This window comes from Chlamydotis macqueenii, chromosome 1 (assembly GCF_036417535.1).
Source record: "Chlamydotis macqueenii isolate bChlMac1 chromosome 1, bChlMac1.mat, whole genome shotgun sequence".
NCBI classification, from domain to species: domain Eukaryota; kingdom Metazoa; phylum Chordata; class Aves; order Otidiformes; family Otididae; genus Chlamydotis; species Chlamydotis macqueenii.
Window position 1 is genome coordinate 122255287 of NC_141556.1, and position 19109 is coordinate 122274395.

The 19109-nt window shown below is 36.2% G+C and overlaps 1 protein-coding gene across 16 annotated transcripts in view; it reads right to left on the reverse strand.

Annotated features, from left to right (window-relative positions):
* Window positions 1-19109, reverse strand: part of KDM6A (lysine demethylase 6A) — a 161907-nt gene that overhangs the window by 16624 nt on the left and 126174 nt on the right. For all 16 annotated transcript variants that reach the window (XR_015261036.1, XM_086766217.1, XM_086766183.1 and 13 more), the window contains 5 exons: window positions 6474-6603; window positions 4830-4935; window positions 3908-4113; window positions 1369-1433; window positions 1184-1258 (listed from right to left, as the gene is read on the reverse strand). Coding sequence is in view for 15 of the 16 variants with exons in the window: in XM_086766217.1 (XP_086622343.1) it covers window positions 1184-1258; window positions 1369-1433; window positions 3908-4113; window positions 4830-4935; window positions 6474-6603 (582 nt within the window). In the remaining variant the exon portion in view is untranslated. The remainder of the gene's footprint in view (window positions 1-1183; window positions 1259-1368; window positions 1434-3907; window positions 4114-4829; window positions 4936-6473; window positions 6604-19109) is intronic.

Here is a 19109-nt window from a genome sequence, read left to right on the forward strand (position 1 = left end):
TGAGATTGCAGGTCACAAGATCAGGCATCTACCTGGGACCCTACAAGAACTATTTACACTAGCAAAATCCAATTCCCTATAAGCCTCATGTTAGTTATGCTTAGGTTAATTTAAAGTCTCTCTCCCAACAGTTTGCTCTAAGCGCTAGTGTATTAGCAACAATTTTGTATGTACACATGGAATTTTCTTTAGGGAAAAACAGTATCAATATTGAAAATTTTATAACAATCTGTAATCACATACATATGTACACACATTGATCTTTCAGTGACCATACCACAAAAGATCTCGACATTTTAAGCAGGCCTTATTCCCTGGTTTCAAACACTATAACCTTTTCTTCTGCTCTAATGATTGAAGTACATCAGATTTTTTTTTGTACTGCAGCTGGCAGGACTGACAGCCTAGATATGCTGGATGTTTTATGGAAATATATACTAACTAGAGATTGCATCAAATAAAAAAATTATTACTGGATAAAAAATTGCCTTTTGAATATTTTGAATACTTTCTGATGCTTTCTGAGCTACCTTCATCTACTCACAGAAAGATATGTAGTCTAAAGAATACAATTGATTCCTTATTTTTTTTGCGGTTCTAGCAGAGGTATCACAGCTTATCCACCAGTAAGCATCGGTCTGGTCTTTATTACCTATTTTGAACCCTGTTCTTGGACAGAGAAGAAAGAGCTATGAAAAAGTGGAAACAGAAAGGATGACAATAGGATCAAAAGGAAACAAAATCCAAGGAACAAAAATCCAGACAAACAAAAAAGAAAAAACCTTTAATCTTACAATTTCTGTGCAAAGACCGAAAACCTGGTATTGTCCGAAGTAATTCAAGTTGTAAGCAAACAACTTAAAGCCACAGAATAAAACAAAGGGAATGTATTAGAAGGAGAACTAGACAGAATAGTTTCTGATGGATGTTTAAGGTAATTTCTAGAAAAATAAAGATCCTGGAAAGAAGAGCCTGAAATTTTCGACTGAGAAAGACATTTTACAACAGTTAAAATACCGTGGTACTAAGTTAACAATTTAATTGTGGAAATTGGGTGTACAACTGGAATTGGCTTTATCAACAGACTGAACGATTGACGTCTGAGAAGAATGCATTGGTTTTGCAGAAGGCGTATCCTACCATAGGATATCACTGTGAGCAGAAGAAACAATAATCAACTTACTTTTTGTCATCTGACAGGTCAATGTTGGTCCCAAACTTGATTGTTTTAAAAGGTCCTCTTCTCCTCCTCCCAGAGCTGCAAATATAAAAAATATAAAAAATATAAAAGGTGATTGTGAAAATGGGAATGATGTAAAAAAATACATAAAACCAACTACAGAATTACCACAGTTATACCACACTTACTTATCAGAAGATGTGGATTCATTATCTGAGTGGTCCTTGTGGTGACTCTTCTTCTCATTTTCTTCCTAAAAAATGTAATTGTGGAAATATTTTTAATATATATATGTATGTATGTATGTGTGTGTTTGTATATATACATGTGTGTGTATATATGAGAGTAAGAATTTATTAAAAATATATAGGTATGAAGTGATAACATGTTAACAGACATAAGTACATTTGTTTCAAGATGCTGGTACAATCTTTAAAAGTATCTGTATCCAAGATTTTATGTGAATATTACTGTTAAGAAATTTTTAAACAAGTTATTAGTCAAAAATCAATTGCAAAAAATTCTTCATGACTACAAATTCAGTGAAGCTCAGGCCAGGACAACAGAAAATGTCTACACTGTAAACACTTCTGCTAGCCTACATTATAGTTGCAGATGAGGATATTGGTTTGTTTCATTACACAGGTGAACTAGAATCCAATCTCAAGGAATACTGTTAAATTTTTTAGACTAGAACATTTACTTTCTTTCAAAGTCAAGCAGCTCTCCTGATATGAAACTAGGATGACTAATATTTATAAAATTAATTTTATAAAATCCATTATACAAAATCTTTTGAATTTTTCACAGCCATATGCTATTTCAGCACTGCAGTAGCTAGGACCATGACGAGTGGAAAAAAATCTAACCAATATTAAATGATGTAATTTGATCTTTTTAGCAGAGTAGCCTCAAAACCTTATTCTAAAGACTTCTTTTTTTGGCAAGTATATGGATACAGAAGGCAAAAGAATAAGACAAAAAGGAGGAAAGTACTGCCTGGAGGCTATCCAAAGATCTCTGGCTTTGAATGGGATTGCTGTTAAATCTCAAAGTGCCCTATGTACCTGAGAAAGTTTTATTCATCCTTTGAATGAAGGACAAAGAGAAACAAAAAGGAACCTAGTGATGATGGATTTATCAAATACCGCAAGACATGTTAGAAAAGCAATGTAATAGTTGTTAGAGGAACTGTGCCAAGAGGATTGTGTCTGTAGAAAGAAGAAACAAGGCTTGCATTTGAACACTGTGAAAAGTCACCTAAGGACAGGTCAAAGCACTGTAGGCAATGGACATGTGTACACTTAAAATAATGTCTTTTTATTTCCAAGAGAAAAATGAAAACCATCATTCCGAAAATCATTTTATACATTACATTTTTACCACCAATTTGTAACAAAGAAAAAAAATAATCAGAAAATCCTGCAGTTCACTTTTTGATGCAAAACCAAAGCTGAGGCTTTCCTGCTGACAAGCTGGTATGTGATCAATTATGGCCGTTATTAAACACACACTTCACTGGAACATTATATATATAATAGTCTCCAGCCCCTCTGGAATGATGTACAAGTATACAACGCTGGTGTAACTGTTCAAGGGGCACCAGAAAACTTCAGTTGATACCCTACTTAAATTTATTACTACTGCAGAGGAAGAAAAACCCCATTTACGGCCCAAGCTCTTGATTACTTCAGTGCTCCCCACTTTCCAATGGTATTCCTGTTTCTCTTCCTCATCCTGTTGCAGTCTAGCTCAAGACCTTGTGACTACCTTCCCTTTTGTTTTCTTCAACTACCAATTAATTTCTTCATTTCTAATCTTAATTCCTCTAATATAATTCCTCTAAAGCACAAAGTTTAAATTCAGAATTTCTCTTTCTTTTCTTACTGAAATCATTGCTGTTTCTGTCTAATGGCAGTGAAAATTGCAATAGTCAGCTCTCCACATTGGTGTTTTCCCTATCTTCTAGTTAAGAACTAGTCAAGAATATTTTTCTGTTCCACCTTAGCCTAATACTTTTATAAGACCAGATAACATACGCCTCTGAGGAGTGTCCATAGCTAGTTTCAAGGATGCGCTCACTACTTCAGCAAAAGTACTAAAAAGTAATACCAATAAAATAACATTTCAAATATTTCACTCTGTCACGTATGTCTAACAACTTCTAAACTAAATAGAAACTGTTACGTTTGAAACCCAACAATAACAAATATGGAAAGCATCCGTCACTTTTCTGGGGAAAAAAAAATTATTTTAATATTTCAAACCATTGTGCTGACAGATAAGTATGACCATAAGCTTCTAAAGCTACATCCAAATTAATTCAGGATACTATGAAGAACAAAGAAATCTGATTTCAAACTGTGTGTGAAATTAGGAGCAATAAAAGTTTAAAAAAGCACCTTAATAAAAAATAAATATTTTAATATGCATTTTAACAATATTAAACAAAAGCTTAAGCTAACAAGCTTTTTAATTATGTAATAGCTAGGAGTTTTACATGAAGAAAATTAAGTTTTACATTAAGCATTTGGGAAGAGCACCCTATATACTATTTGACTCCTCTGTTCAAACTAGATTTTGTAAACTTACTTGTGTTCTTCGTACTAATGGAAACATCTCCTTTTCCCTAACAGCTTCTGTTTGTTTTCAACAGCCGTTATTAATTGGTTCCAGAGTTAGTATACAGTTTGTAACATGTAACTTCAATAATAACAATGGACTTACCCTTAAAGACTCCTGGAATGAGGAGGCCTGGTACTGTGCATATTTAGCAATTGTTGTATGAGATCTACTGCTTTCACAACGCCAGATTTTCTTTGTTCCAGTGGGGTCCCAGTTTTCATCTGCTGGCTGCAGCAGCTGTGTCCTCACTTCTACTATGTGTTCATTATTTGCTTCTACCAATGTCTTAGTAGAGAAGAGTCCTAGATCTAATAAATTGGAATAAAATTTGTAAATGACTGTTAAAATATTATAAAACATTCAAGAAAATAAGTCATCTAAAGGTTTAAACCGCAGTATTATTCTCCCCCTTCAGCCTTCATAACACAGCCCACCTGTTGGTTAAAAATTAACACTCATGATTAACACCCAAAAAGCTTTTCTGCACACAACAGCAGAAGCTTAGAAAAAACTTGGCAGCTACTGTATGGACTATATTCCAAGAAACATTTTACATGCCTTGTATAAACAAATCTGCAAACAATGTTTAAATCTATTACCAATAAAGAATTTTTTAGACTAGAGTTTATGAATGCACTTCTATTATATAACACAGTTCCTACTAGCAATGACAAATTTTCTGTATACAGCATATTGTACACAGTCAGACTACTGATCATGAAACCTAAGCACAAAGACATGCAGCCACAGTTTTCATAGAAAAAAAAAGGCTATCTGAAAGCTTCCATATTCACAGCTCAGCTCCTCACAAAATCTGGTGGACTTTTGGGTTTGGTTTTTTTTTTGGAGATGATCAAGATTAAAAACAGTAGCAAACGGAGAAATGACACTAATTACTTGTAATACACAAGTAATACAGTATTACAGAAATAAAATATCCACTTTTTGAACAGAGAAACTTATTTTTTTTAAAAAAAAACCACTTACTTTTTTCCCAAAGTAAAATCATATAAAGCAAACTCACCTAATTTAAGCGCTCCAGCAAGGCCACGTATTACAGTAACAGGGTTGTTTGGATTTGTACAAAATTGATGTAAAGGTGGAAAGAAAGCATCTCGTTTATTTTCCAACTGTAAAATTATAATGGAATATTAGATGTCAGATGAATTTAGACTCCTTATTTGTAAAATAAGAAAGAATAATTTCAAAAAGAAACACCAGAAAGAAGACAGGAATTTTCTCCATTTCCCTGCACTGTGGGGAATAAACAGCTGCATCATACAATCCTTTCCAGGTTAAAAGTTGGGTTCACTCCTGAAATGAATTTGTTAGTATAATTTATTTCTTGGCACGAGTTATTCCCAGGATGCTTCAGTTTTTGCAACTCAGGTTTCCTACAGTTTATTTCTATATCTGACAGTAGCCTTGTACATTCTCTAAATCTGCATAATTCTCTGAAGAGCAAGGTAATATAAGAACTTGCTTTTCAGAAGCCTGAAAAGCTAATTCTACAGATAAAGTATAAAAGAAACAGTATAATTAAAAAGACTACTCTCACAGTACTATCTCATACCAACCATAAAGGTTAATTTGATTTTCTTATGCTTTTGTGTACCTATGACCACAGTTTTACGCTACAGTCTCCCTTATACTTTTTTCCTTTTCTTCTCTTTTCTTTCCTTTTTTTTTTTTTAATTGTTGTCACTCTTAAAATCCTGAAGACATCTCTTTCAATAAACAGAACACAATACAGAGTTCCCAAACATGGAGACCTATGCTGGCACATCTACACAGTGTGCTGCAACACTGTGACCAATCAGCTTTGTACAGACTCAATAAAGCCATGACACACTTTTAACACGGTAGAAGAATTCAGATGCAACACTTGGAGAACAGTTGGAAGCACTATTGCTTCCAGCTTCACCTAGCTCTTGAGCAGACTGCTGTGTAGTATCATGCCAAAGTGCCGACTGCTTCTGGTCCCCAAGTTGGGCTGAGCAAAGCTAACTTGATGTTTTCTTACCAGCTGTACAGACACACTATAATTTATTCTTCTGTTATCAAGGAGTGGACATTATATAGTTTATTCTTCTATTAATAATGAAATTAGCTCAAACTCTTCATAAAGCTATTATGAAACTGTTTTCAGAACAGAAGTTTTAAGGGTTGCATAGAAAATACTATGCAACTAAAACACGCCTTTTCCTAATGACATTTTGTTCTTAACATACTTCAAGTTTTATTTCTTTCTCTACTATATTTTGAGGCAGATGGTTAGAGGAGTTTAGTTTAATTACTTGCTTATTTATACATAAACTGTCACTTGTAAAATATGTACATACCTATTTGAAATATTGTATATTGTATCTAGTGAATTGTTTTGTTTATTCTGCCAGTATTTTGACTATTAAAAAACAAGAACTTGTGAAGCTTTCTTCCCCTCTTGTTTACTGAAATTCTTAATTTACAAGTAGTTTAAGAGTCAAACCAAGTCCCACAATTTTCTTTGTTAGCATTTTTCCCACGTATACACTAGCTGGGAAAGCACTGTTAATTAGAATTCAGCTGTGAACAGTGGATCTTTTAAAAAAGTACATTATGTAATTCAGATATCCAAATAATTATGAAAGATAGTCAGCAATGTACTTCTGCTATTAGATTTACTTACATAAATACTAGGCGTAGGTGGATTCAACTTGTCCTTTGGCAAGGGAGGGTACGGTGGAGGCGGTGGTCGTGGAGGTGGGCATTTATCCAATAGAATACTACTGTTAGATAAGCCATTTTTACCCAGATTCCTAAAAGGAAAGAATAGCTGCCTCTGTCAATACTTGATAAATAACAAATATATATATTAGTGTCATCTCTTCTGCAAAATACTGATGTATAAGGAGAAAATATAATTCAAGATGCAAATAAATCTCATATATTTTAATAAAGAATTCTCAGTGTATAATTTGATAATATTCAAAATAATTCCCACTTTGCCTGCCAAATCCACAACATCACCACTATTAGTTAAAAATGCAGCCATTTTAAATAAAAGCAAGTATGACTCATTTGACAAAATTAAACAGAGAAAGTAGGTTTCAACAAGAAATAGAGAAGAATGTTACTAGGCTGACGCTGGCTGGTGGAGGATCAATTCATAGCAGTTGAGATAACACAGTCCAGTAACGCTGTGCATAGCACTGTGGCAAAGTACAAAGTCAGAAAATGACAATGCCTCAGCCTAGAAATTGCTGAGTCACAAAAAACAGCTACAACTACAGTAGTGACACTAAATTGAACAGCCAGGTACCTCTCTCTGAGTTACATTTTGAAGCTAGAAAGAGCCACAGCTGCATAATCCATTTGTTTGAGCAACAGAGGAAAGGTTCTACCTCGAGCGAGTCACTGTGTCAATTCCTGTAGGTGTTCCTGAGTGAGAACCTCACTTGTTGTATTTGCAGCCTTTCTCTGGAGATTTCCAGACATGGATAACCCATCATATATGTGTTAAATTTTCCTATAATGAATGACCCGAATGCATTCTGAGCTTAGTCTATACTCAATTTCCAGTCACTATATCCAGGAAAGTATTTATTAACAAAACCATCCCTTTAATTTTTGTTTGTTAAAAATGACTCAACTACTTCAAAATTCCTCCAACTAAACACTACTCAAATCCTTCATCCAGCCTCACTTGATTCACTGGCTGTTGTTACCACCTCTCAACACTCAAAACAGGATGTTTCTACTGTGTATTTTAGTCATGTATCTTCATAAAACTGACTGGTTACAAGTAAAGTTGTTCTACTAACAACAGTCTTCAGCAGAAAATACAGGTGACTCATATTAAATGAAACCCCTAGCAATAGAAGTTGTCTCTAAAACACAGAAACTGCGATATTGTCACTGAGAAACATCTTAGAGCTGGATGCTGGCATGTGAAAGCACTGCTTCCAATCAAGCCATCAGCAAACCACAAGTAAGGTGGACTTGGGGGCTGAGATCAGATCAGACTGACTGTTATGACAAACACTCTAAAGAAAACGAGCAAACATGTCACCTAGCCCAGGCAGCAGCAAAGATCCTAAGAAATTGGTGCTCATCACGGCAAAGGTGTCAGTTATTCAGTTCTGAACTTATGCCAGCTTTCTAACTCATACACTGCTCTCCTCTCACAAAGGATCAGAGCTATGGAGACAGAGACATATTTAACACCTGTCTCCAAAGCATGCCTGTCAAAATACCAAAGAGAGCTTATTCCTTGCACTAGGTGAGTCTAATGCCAGAACAGATTGCAACTTCAAAGAAACTGAAAGAGCAATGCGGAAGCTTTGATTAGGCATCATCCAACTCAGCGAAACATTCACCTACCAACGCTTAATGTCTGAGGTACTTGCAAAGACCCTATTGTTCCCACGCAAAAGAAAAAAAAAAAACATAGAAAAAGCCATGGCAATATAAAACCACCATAACCCAAAGATATTTACTGACCATTGCTGCATGAATCTGAGATTCAGACCGTCTATGCAAAGTGCAATTATAATCTGAATAGCAGGTATTAGAAGTAACTATAATCTCCGAATTACCAAACTGAAAAATAAAATAATGAAAAGCAAATGTATAGTATTAGAAACCAAAGAGAACTTTGACAAAATTAAGTTTGCATTGATAAACAGTTCTCAAGCAATTTCTGAGGCAAGAAAGATGAGAAAAACTGAACTTGAAGAAAAAGACACATTGCTCAGAACTAGCGTGACTTAAGCTACCGTAGTCACAACAAGATAATCACCACAGTGAAAGCTCAGTAAAGTAGGGTACGCGGAGTCTTCACGGAAGGGGGACAACAGAGAAAAGGAAAAACTCCTGCATGCTTAGAGAAACTATAGGTCTGAAAAGGCAAAGGAGATAGAGAACAAAGCAGACCGCACAGATTAAAAGATCAGATGACCACAGACACCTCATAAACCCAGCACCTGAAGCTGAAACTACCAAATATACACCACAGTTTCCTATTAAGTTACTAAAACCCTGTGTGGCAATTTCAAGAGAGGAAAGAGGCCAAAGAAAAGCAAAGCTGAAACTGGAAAACACTTGTAATTCAAGTGGCACAGGAAACAGATGGGCAGAATATTTAGAAGTTTTAAGACCAGTTTCACTCTATCATTTTTTTTTACTATGAATCAGAATAGCTTACTATTAATAACAATGCAAGAGAGCTATTAAAGAATAACAAAGTAATTGATAGCGTGCAAAACAGAGCAATAGCAACTACAAAAAACACCACAGAAGTACTAAAAAGACTTGCTACTGGCACCTGAAATTAAGTGGTATGAGTACCCACTGTTGGCCTCTCTGTCTCTGGAAATAAAAAACTATGGCCAGTGCAAGGAAAGTGAAATATCTTTTCTTACCCCGGCAGCCGTGAGGAAAATCTCACCATCTCTGTTTCAACAGAATATTTTTTTTGTGACAGGATTTCATACTGGCTGAAAGAGGCAACAGATGCAATGCTCAAGAAAAAACAAGCCGGATTTAGGCCCTGAAAAGAAACGGGATGCCCAGTCACCTACAATGCCCTGACGGAGGAATGAAGAGAAGGACAGGCTTCATTCATTTAAACTGACTTTCCAGAAGGAATCGGCTTTTCATAGACTGTGTAGGCAGAGGAACACCCTTCATTCCCACAGAGCGGTAAGCGAAGGCAGGAGCAGTTGGCAGCTTCACAAAGGTTAAGAACAGGGATGCACACTGATGTGCAGCGCTGTCCTGAGACAAGGCTGCAACTCTCAGGCCACTGCAATTTGCTCAGTGGGTAAAAGCAACAACGACTCATGCAATTGCTTTACCCTAAGCACTAAACTCAAACTGTCATGCTTCTGAGCGACAACCACCGTCATGGATGAAATAGATGCCTGGATTTCCTGTAATTAAAGGATCTCCTGAATAACCAGTGCCTAGATTCATTAAAAAATCCCTTTCCTCCATTTTACTGCTTTCTAGGACATTCCCACATCTTCTAAAAACACTTTAAAGCCTTCAGTCTTAGAGAACAACTTCCTCTCCTGCTGTACCAAAATACACAGCTAACCAGAAACAGAGGTGTGACCCAGTTTGCTTGGCAACAGTCACCTGTTCCCTTATTATACAGCACTCGCTCCCCAGTCTGTGATTTTAGCAAATATGAACACAAATAATTTAATAGAGATGGCTTAGCCTGAGACGATGTCTTCAACCATTTACCAGACTTCTTCCCTCAAGTCTACTGTACAGACAAACCAGCAGCATGTTATGCAACTGGGACATCCCTGCCCCATGGGAAGATGGACTCCAGCTGCTCTAGCCTTAGAGACTTTCCTATTGGAGCCCTATGTCACTATCAAAAACCTGAATAAAACAAGACCAAATTCTGATCCCAAGGCAATACCATCGAAACATTTACAACTATTACAACTACTGTATTGACTGTGCATCATCCTAGTTGACTAAAAAAAGGTATCATGCAAGTTTAAAGCCAACTGTGTCACACAGCTGTATTCATCTTAACTCTATTTTATTATACAAACTCTCAAATATATCAAGAATATTTAAGTTAACATGATAAAACTTATCTTCCAAGAACCAGGACTCATTATGACCAATTACTACCCTTTACATTTATTAATCACCTCAATAATTTTATTATTTTGCTCAGCTCTCATGCCAGACCGAGAGGATTATGTTTACTTCTCAGAAAGTAGTTCCATAGTGCTTTTCAAGTCCTCTGGAACTTTCTCTGTTTTCCAAGAACTGTATGAATGATAAACAACAATTCTCTGGCCTGCTCTTTCAGAGCTCATGGATGTATGTTATCTGGGCCTCTGACTTAAAAATGCCAAATTTAAGTATAACTACTGTTTAATCTTCTCCTGGATTATTGTGAAAACAGAGCGTGTTATGGTACATCCCATGATGTGAACATCGTATCTGCCTTTTTCCCAAGCACAGAACAAAAATATTTACTGAACTCTCTTGCCTCTATTGACTATTCTAATAGCTCTGTGTAGTCATTAATCATTAGCGGTTTTTGTTTTTCTTCTTTTTCTTCGTTGGCTATAGTTTTCCAAACTTCATTTCTGGGTTTTCTAGAACTCTTAGCTTCAGTACTTTTATAATTATTTGCCCTTCTTATTTTTCATTGGGAGATTGTAACTTTTTGACCATGGCTATCTATACATTTGGATTTCAGGTACACTTTACAGGCTGGAACAGACTAAGTCACAATCATTTGCACTTAAGCAGTTATTTTTGTTGTGAAGTCAGTCTACATGAATTATTATTTGAGGATTAGCTGCATGAGAATTAACAAGGTTTTACCATTCAAGAGATTATAGTCATTCTGAAGAATAAAATTAATACTCTCTCTTCCCCAAATAAAAATCACATTTAACATGAATATAAGCAACTCTGGATTTATGTGATACTCTAATCTCAAATCTATCACAATTAATTAAATCTACAAAGAAGAATGAACAAAACATTTCAAAAGTGCGCCTGCAGAAGGAATCAGTTGAAGCCCTGGGATGCACAGTACTTACATGATCCAGGCTTGATTCGAAACAGAAAAACTCAGCCTTTTTAAACAATTAGAGGATGCAATTGATTGCTTTCATACTGCAAGTTATTACAAAAAACACAGAAAAAAATGTCTGTCAACACCCATCACCCTGGGAAGGAGGCAGTTACTCACAATGCCTAACCTGGGCTCTCTGAGGCTCAGCTCCCCAGGCTCCTTCTATAGCCAGTAGAAAGAGACATGAGCTCTCAAAAGGGAATATAAAGAAGTTCAGTCAAGCTCACATTATGCTTAAATGCAAGTAATGCCAGATAATTATACAACCTGTTTATCATGCAATTCTCTACCCCAGCCTTTCACAACCAGGTACTAGCTGGCAATACTCCCAGAAATTTTTTTTTTTTTTAATCTACAGAAAATCCTACAATACAATTGTGGATTTTCTCATTATGCAAATGTATTTCTAATAATTTCTGAATTCTGTTCTGGTTTTGACCTCAATAGTATAGGTTGGCAGTGAATTTCATAGGTTAATTATATGTTATGTAAGAAGTAATGTTTCTTTTTTTTCTTAATGACTTTTAGATCTTTCCTTTCTATTTCATTTGCTAATCAGCTTGTTCTTAGCCTGTAAGAGAAACAGAATCACATTAATGACTTATGTAAGAAAACATTATAACAAGTGGCACCAAACTTTTTCATATGCTTGCCTTCCCCATAAACTATACATCTTTCCTATGTTATTTTACTCACAGATAATTCTGCTTCCCATCTGCAGATTTCTGTATTTGCATTTTCAAACAAAACAGAATGTTTTACCCCAAGCAGGAGTGAAATCACAGTATTTCGAATTTTATTCTTTAAAACTTCTGCTATGGTGAAGTTGACTTGCCAGAACTAATGTGCCTTTAGAGCAATCGAACAATTTTGCCTTCAAGTCAAAAAAGTCTTTTGCTTATAGACAAAGAAATCTCCCAATAAAAAAAAGAACTGGTTTTGTTTTTAAGAACAAAACACAAACTTAATCCAGCTCCTTCCTCCAAAGTATTTCCCCTTAAAGAGATTTCAGCTCTCTGCCTCTTTGCAGAACTCCCAAACCAGTGATTCATTAATTGGCTTCACAAAGCAGGCTTAATTGCCAGGGAGCAGCACCTTCAGAAAGATCAACCCAAGTTTGCTTCTGCCCCAGGCTTCAACACATACCCCACCAGGCAACAAGATGTCTGTCCACCTTAGCCTCTGCATTGCTCTTCCCACTCCTCCTCATGAAGCTGATTTCCCATGCTTGTGTACAGGCTGGCCACTTATCAGACCCTTTTCCGGGCTGTTTAGCCCGGACCATCTTCTGTTTGCCATGCTACACTTCTATCATTCTAGATGGGTCCCCTGAGAGGCAGCTAATCTCTCCTGCTCTCCTGTCACCCTCTTTTCTCAATGGATTGCTTGCTACCCTTTCTCTCTGCACAAGCAAAAAGAACTATAAAAAGGCATGTTAGCCCCTTTTAATACGCATTACCACCAGGCCTACACCTCTCATTTGCCTTCCCCAATTAAGCCACATCGGTAAAGCTTTCAAGTCCAGAAACGCCTCAGAGTCTTCAAATTAGTCTTTCCATATATAACCATAAAAATGACAACAGCAACTTTCAGCTGACATGAAATCAGCTGACATGAAATCCAGCTGGGCTCTTTGGAATTTTTTGAGGGTCTCTTGCATGGGCTTCTCTGAGTTATTATCAAACAAAAGTCTTGTTTGGAGCTTTGCCAGTTCTTTCAAGGCTGTGAACAAGCTTTAATGAATAATGATTAAAAAAAAATCATAACTAAGCTATTTTTAATTTCTTTTAGAAGAAACAAGTAAACTCAGGAAATTCTCTACACTGCTTAAAGGAAAGACTTGACCTCACACCAGTTTTAGAAAGGGCAAGTGATGAACCTTCGTAACTGAGATGGAGATGGGATTTTTAACATCGCTCCTCCAGGATGTTCATTAGATGCACCAGTTGCAAGAGAGAGCTAGAAATCAGATGGTTTCACTTCAGCAGAAATAAACAGCTTGAGTGTTAAATCTCAAATCTTGTGGTAACATTTCATTAATTCTCCTTTCAGGATTGCTCACAAGGAAAAGATATTTACATTTCTAAGTGTACAGAAACAAGCTTTTGATAAACAGTCTTTTTATGGAGACCTGATGCACTACTAGACAAAGGAGCACGCTCTTCCTTTTTTTTTTTTTCCCATGTACCAAAAATTGGCTTTTCTGATAACAAACTCAGAGCAGTTATTCCTAGCATATTTTCTTCTTTTAATCACAAGGTTTTCACTTATGCTCAAATTTTTTTTTTTTAAAATGACCTTTCAACAGGGGATCTTCTCTAGGAATATAAGGAAACATAATTAATTTAATAGTACACTCTTTTATCTGTTGTTTTGCTCAGAGGCTTTAAGAAACTTAGTTTACTATGTAGACATTTGACTCTACTAAACATAAAGATTAGTTGTTTTATAACCACCTTTAAATTTACTGTTGCAATCAGTTTTACTGGTAGGGAAGACTAACCAAATCATGCTTACGCTTCCCAGAATCACCCCCTCAATTCTCTTTCATCCTTACACTCCAACAGCAATTTAACAAGATGAGCACATTTGTTATCCTACTGTTCTCCAGAACAGCATCTTAATGAGATTTGCATATTTTATTCAATAGCTCAGCTACTGCATTTCTGAATTCCTTGTATCTTTTCAGTGAACACTGTCTAGCCCTTCAAGGGAAGCTCCTTGTAGAAGTATCAATTGCTAAGCCAGCACCTTCTGTTTGACCCCTTCTCACACTCCTGAACAACCTCATTTCACCGCATGAATAGAACAGGTCTCTGTTAAACATTTCCTCAACATTCTCACCGAGGAAGACGGATATAAAGAAACTTTTCAGCCTCTGCAATGATCTTGCCCTACTTAAGCACTCATTTTAGTCTTTGGCAAAACAAAACATTTACCATGTCTGTTCCTACAGACCGGACAACTTATCCACATATAATAAAAAAAGAATCTATGTCTTCTATTTGGCATGTGTTTTGCATTCTATGATACAAAGCATCTCCTTTCACCTAATGGCTTCACTTGAGTAGCTTTTATTAAGTTGACATTTGTTTACATAAAGCAAAATTACAATCTCCCAGCATTTATTTTCGCTTGATTACTTCCATTTTTATTTTATTGTAATGCATTCTTTCTGAACCCCTTTTCTAATAATTGCTTTTACCTTAAAAAAACACCAAGCCTCCATATCTCTGAGGTTTCTTTGTTCTTAAACAAGTAAAATCCTAGCCACATTAACCAACAAGATAGTTTTTGGTGGTTTGTATTACCATGTTGCTTCCTGACAAAATCCCTCCTGTGAAATGAGAAGGTAAATTATAGTTACGTTGTGAATTAACTCTTGTGCATTACTTAATCCTAAACTGCTAATAATTTCAGGACTTTTGTGCTCTAAGCACAAAGCTGTAGGGTCTAAAAGACGTTAAAAAAAAAAAAAAAAAAGGCTTCTCTTAGAGACGCTCAGACTTTTTTTTTTAAACCTGTAAGCATTTGAAAAAAAAAAACATTATTTAACAAATAGACTTCCGAGAAATTTCAATATGACTTAGAAGCAACATAAACATTCTGGTTTTGAAGTAAGCATACAGTAAACGGAATCAAATGCACAATAATGAGGAGCAAAATAAAAATTATTAGTCTAGAGCTCCAGCTATAAAAAAAAACCAAACAACTTATGTCCACCTGTTCCTATCTGTCAAAAATGTCTTTTTCCCCTAGAGAATACCATCAGGACAACAGTGCAATAGACTGTATCAAGTAAGTATCGTCAGATAGCAAGAAGAATATGCTAGAAGATAACAGAATATAATTATCCACACTAGACATGAAGCTGGAATGTCTTTCTGAACATCAAACGAAACATATCAAAGAAAATAAGGCTATGTATGTAACAATAGGCAGATATCAATGCATTTAAGGCCAAATCCAGTGTTGCTCCAATATTAAAAAAAAAAAACAAAACCTAATACTACAAGACAACTCCCCTCTCCTTGTGCATGAAGTTTATTCTAGCACAGGTGTTTGGGGTTTTGTTTGGTTGGTTTTTTAATATAAGAAAATCAAATAATTATTTTCAGGTTTTCTATTGTGAATAGCTTTTCTGCAATTTTAGAGTAATTCTAAAAATTAACATTTTTTATCACAAATTCACTTTTATACGCCAAGATACCACTTACAGAGAGAGCATCCAAATGCAACCAGTACTACGGAAAGTACTTTCAATTCTTTAGTTTTTCATTACCTTGCATGGGGTTAAAATAAAGGTTAACATGCGGTACTGAAGTCCATAGCATCTGATACATTAGTATATAAATATCTTCTACTATGTAGAAGCAGAGCTTTCAGCAGAATACCTTTCAGTATTCTCCCCTCTAGACATTTTCCCCTATGTCAATCATGCACACAGTGCCTGTGACAAGGACATTCTCCTGAGAGCTCTGCTCCTGAGCCATCACGTGTGCACACCTTCAAACACTACACATCTTAAAACAAAAGCAAAGGCTAATCAACTAGTTAGTACACGGCTGGGATAGCCTTGTCCTCAAATTTATGCATGTAAACTGCCAAGACAAATAAGAATGGCAGGGAAAAAACCTATTAATATAGTGTTTATATTATATAGAGTTATTATTTCGATTAGTATGTAAAAATCATGTAGACAGGACAGGTAACCAGCTATAGCACAGGTCAGAAAGCGAGCGAGAGTTTTCACATATGGGAAATTGTCTGTCTGGGTGCCTTTACACTTTAGGTTTATCCTAAAAATGTTGCAATTGTTACCTTGTTGCCAATTCCACAGAATTTCTCAGAATCTAATTGTTATTATTAGAGGACACAAGCAGACACTTTCCAGCAAGCACAGTTTGACTAGGAGAGATCCTGCCTCTAAACTCTGTAAAAGCAGTCCCAGCCCAGACTGAAGCATTTCTGACCAAGTAGCAAAAAAAAAAAAAAAAAAAACCAACCAAACAAACCTAAGTCCTTCCTCCACTTTTCCCATTGCTCATCTTTCTTTATTATCCAACTTCTAAATCCTCTGCCTTGCTAAATCAAGGTGCAGACAGGCTGAAGGGGGAGCTCTCAATCTCTACTCAGTAAGAAAGAAAGCAAAAGGCACATCTAACACTTTTTGAGCTGCCTGCAAAATACATGGGATAAAGTATTAGCTTACCTCCCTTGAAAAATTATGATTATGTGAGCCTGGGAAAAAATAAGGCCTATATGAACCCCAGTGAAACACTGGAGAAAAGGACAGGAGACCTGATCATCACATCGGGAAGTACTTTTAAAAGGGTTGATATTTCATAATTAGGACCCCTGAATACTGTTAGAAACTTTTATGTACAATTTAAAGCAGAACTTGGTATCATCCCAGTAAGTAAGCAAAATGGCAGTGTCTGGCCAAGTAAAAAGTAAACTTGATACGCAGGCCATGGCAAAAATCTATAGGTTCTGGGCATGCTTAAAACTCAGCCCTTCTGTATGAAGTGCAGAAACTTGAGTTTCTGCACTAGCGGAGCTCTGCTATTGTGCAGGATGTCTAAATATAGGGCTTGTAAGTCGTGTGGGGGGAATAAAGTCTCAGAAGGTTGCAGAATAATCACTAAGTCTTAGAAAAACAATTTTATTACTACTGTGGCAAAATACATCTTTCCTTGATGCTGTCTGTTAACAGACCTCAGCAGGCAGGTTTGTCCTGCCTCTCCTTAAACAAGGTGCAGCTAGCAACTCAGTGGCCAGTACTCGGTAGTGTTTGGCCATGCCCGTGACTCCCCAAAAAGCCTGCTGAGGGCACGCTAGCTGGGGGGGCAAGAGCTACACCACGGGGCCTCCTCATCAGCTCTCAAGGGCAGGAGCAGCAGCCTTGTATGGTCCCGCAGCAGAGCTTACATTTGCTTAGAAAAGCCCCTGCAGACACTTCTGTGTCACTCACAACAAAGCTTTTAAAATTTCTTTTGCTGTAATGAAGCCATGGGTTTTAAAGTAGAATAAGGAGAGAAAAATACCTTTATTATCTTCCCTTTATTTTAGAAATTAACTATCACTAGGAATACTACCTCTATCAGTGAGCACAAAAGTAGACTTGTATTAAAAGCTGGTTTAGGACTTTTGTAGCAAAAACACTCAATGTTTTGAGTATTTTTCAAAATGTTCAATGTTTTGCTACTGAACACAAACTGCAGATCTCACCTATGAAGAGCTTGATAAACAGTGCACTAAAACATTCAAAATGCAACATTTGACTAAAGGAATACACTTCCCAAGAAAGCTGCATGCAAATTTCTGCTAAACAAATTTTGAAGACACAGATCAGCTGAATTTCAAGAAAGAACTTTAAGTCTGTAACAATTTATGTGCGTTTGCAATGCACTCATCCTAACAGCAGACATGAAGCTATTTTTATACTTCAACCAGCAAGAACACATACACAGTCCCAATTAAAAAAAGCTGTTAAACTCTTCATTTTTGTGAATGTAACAGGTGTAGAAACTTGAAAACGAACACTACAATATAAGACTTAATATTTGAAAGATGACAGAATAAGCTCCCTATAGGTTTTTTACTCTCTTCTAGGAAATTTATCTAATAGATACCTGCAGACTGCTATACCATGACCAGTATTGGCCATCAAATCCCAGTACATTAGAAACTAGTAACTCTCAATCGCAGTAACAGATGTAGCTTCTTGCATTTAACTGATTTATGTGGGTGCAGTAAAAAAAAAAAAAAAAAAAAAAAAAGGATATAAACATGTTTTCACCACTTTTTTTAACATCAAGAAGGGTAATGCTGAAAATCACCACATTTGCTATATAATCCCAAATAAGATATTCTGTAGTAAACTATATCAAGATGTAAAAACTCAAACAAGAATTCTGACACCACAAAAATACGCATAACATTTCAACTAAAACAACTGCAAACACAGTTCAGTATGGAAAAGAGCAGAGTACAAACCAAAACTTTCAACAACCACGTGCTTAGGATTAAAGGGACTTCTGTGAACTTTAAAGGCATCTTACGTAACTTTTTCACAAATGGTGACAACTGTAAGACATGGATACAGAAATTACAGTGTTCTAAATGGTCATTTCAATTTCTTAGCACTTTTGGACATCAAAATAATTTTGAGAAAGAAGGCATATCTCTCCAAAGACTACCTAGAAAAGTGTAAGGACTTTGAGACAGTCTACATATGGAAGGCTATGAGTAGTAAGCACAAAGTGCGAATCTGCAAAGCTACCGACAGGCTGCCTGCTAGCACATATAAGCATGAGCTCACTCTCCCTTTGAAAGAGAATTAACTAGTTTTGAAAATCTTTGTCCAAATCGTGTCTAGTAGAGTTTGCTCCGCTTTCAATGGAGTAAACTGTCTCATGTTTAATGTCTACTAAAACTGACAGCATGGTGCATTAATACCAGACAGTTACATACAGTAAACGAGTTTACAGTTAACTAGCTTTCCTGTGCAGACAAAGTTTCAGCATACAACTACATGAAGTTGTTGTTCCTAAGGAGAGGTGACTGAATGTCTCGAACTTCCTTATGAACTAACATATCATACTTCTGCCTGCCAGCACATTCATTCTCCACAGGCACTCCAAAGGACCTATACACTCCAAAGCTTCATAAAGGAACCTTTATGCTTCTAAGTAAAGACAA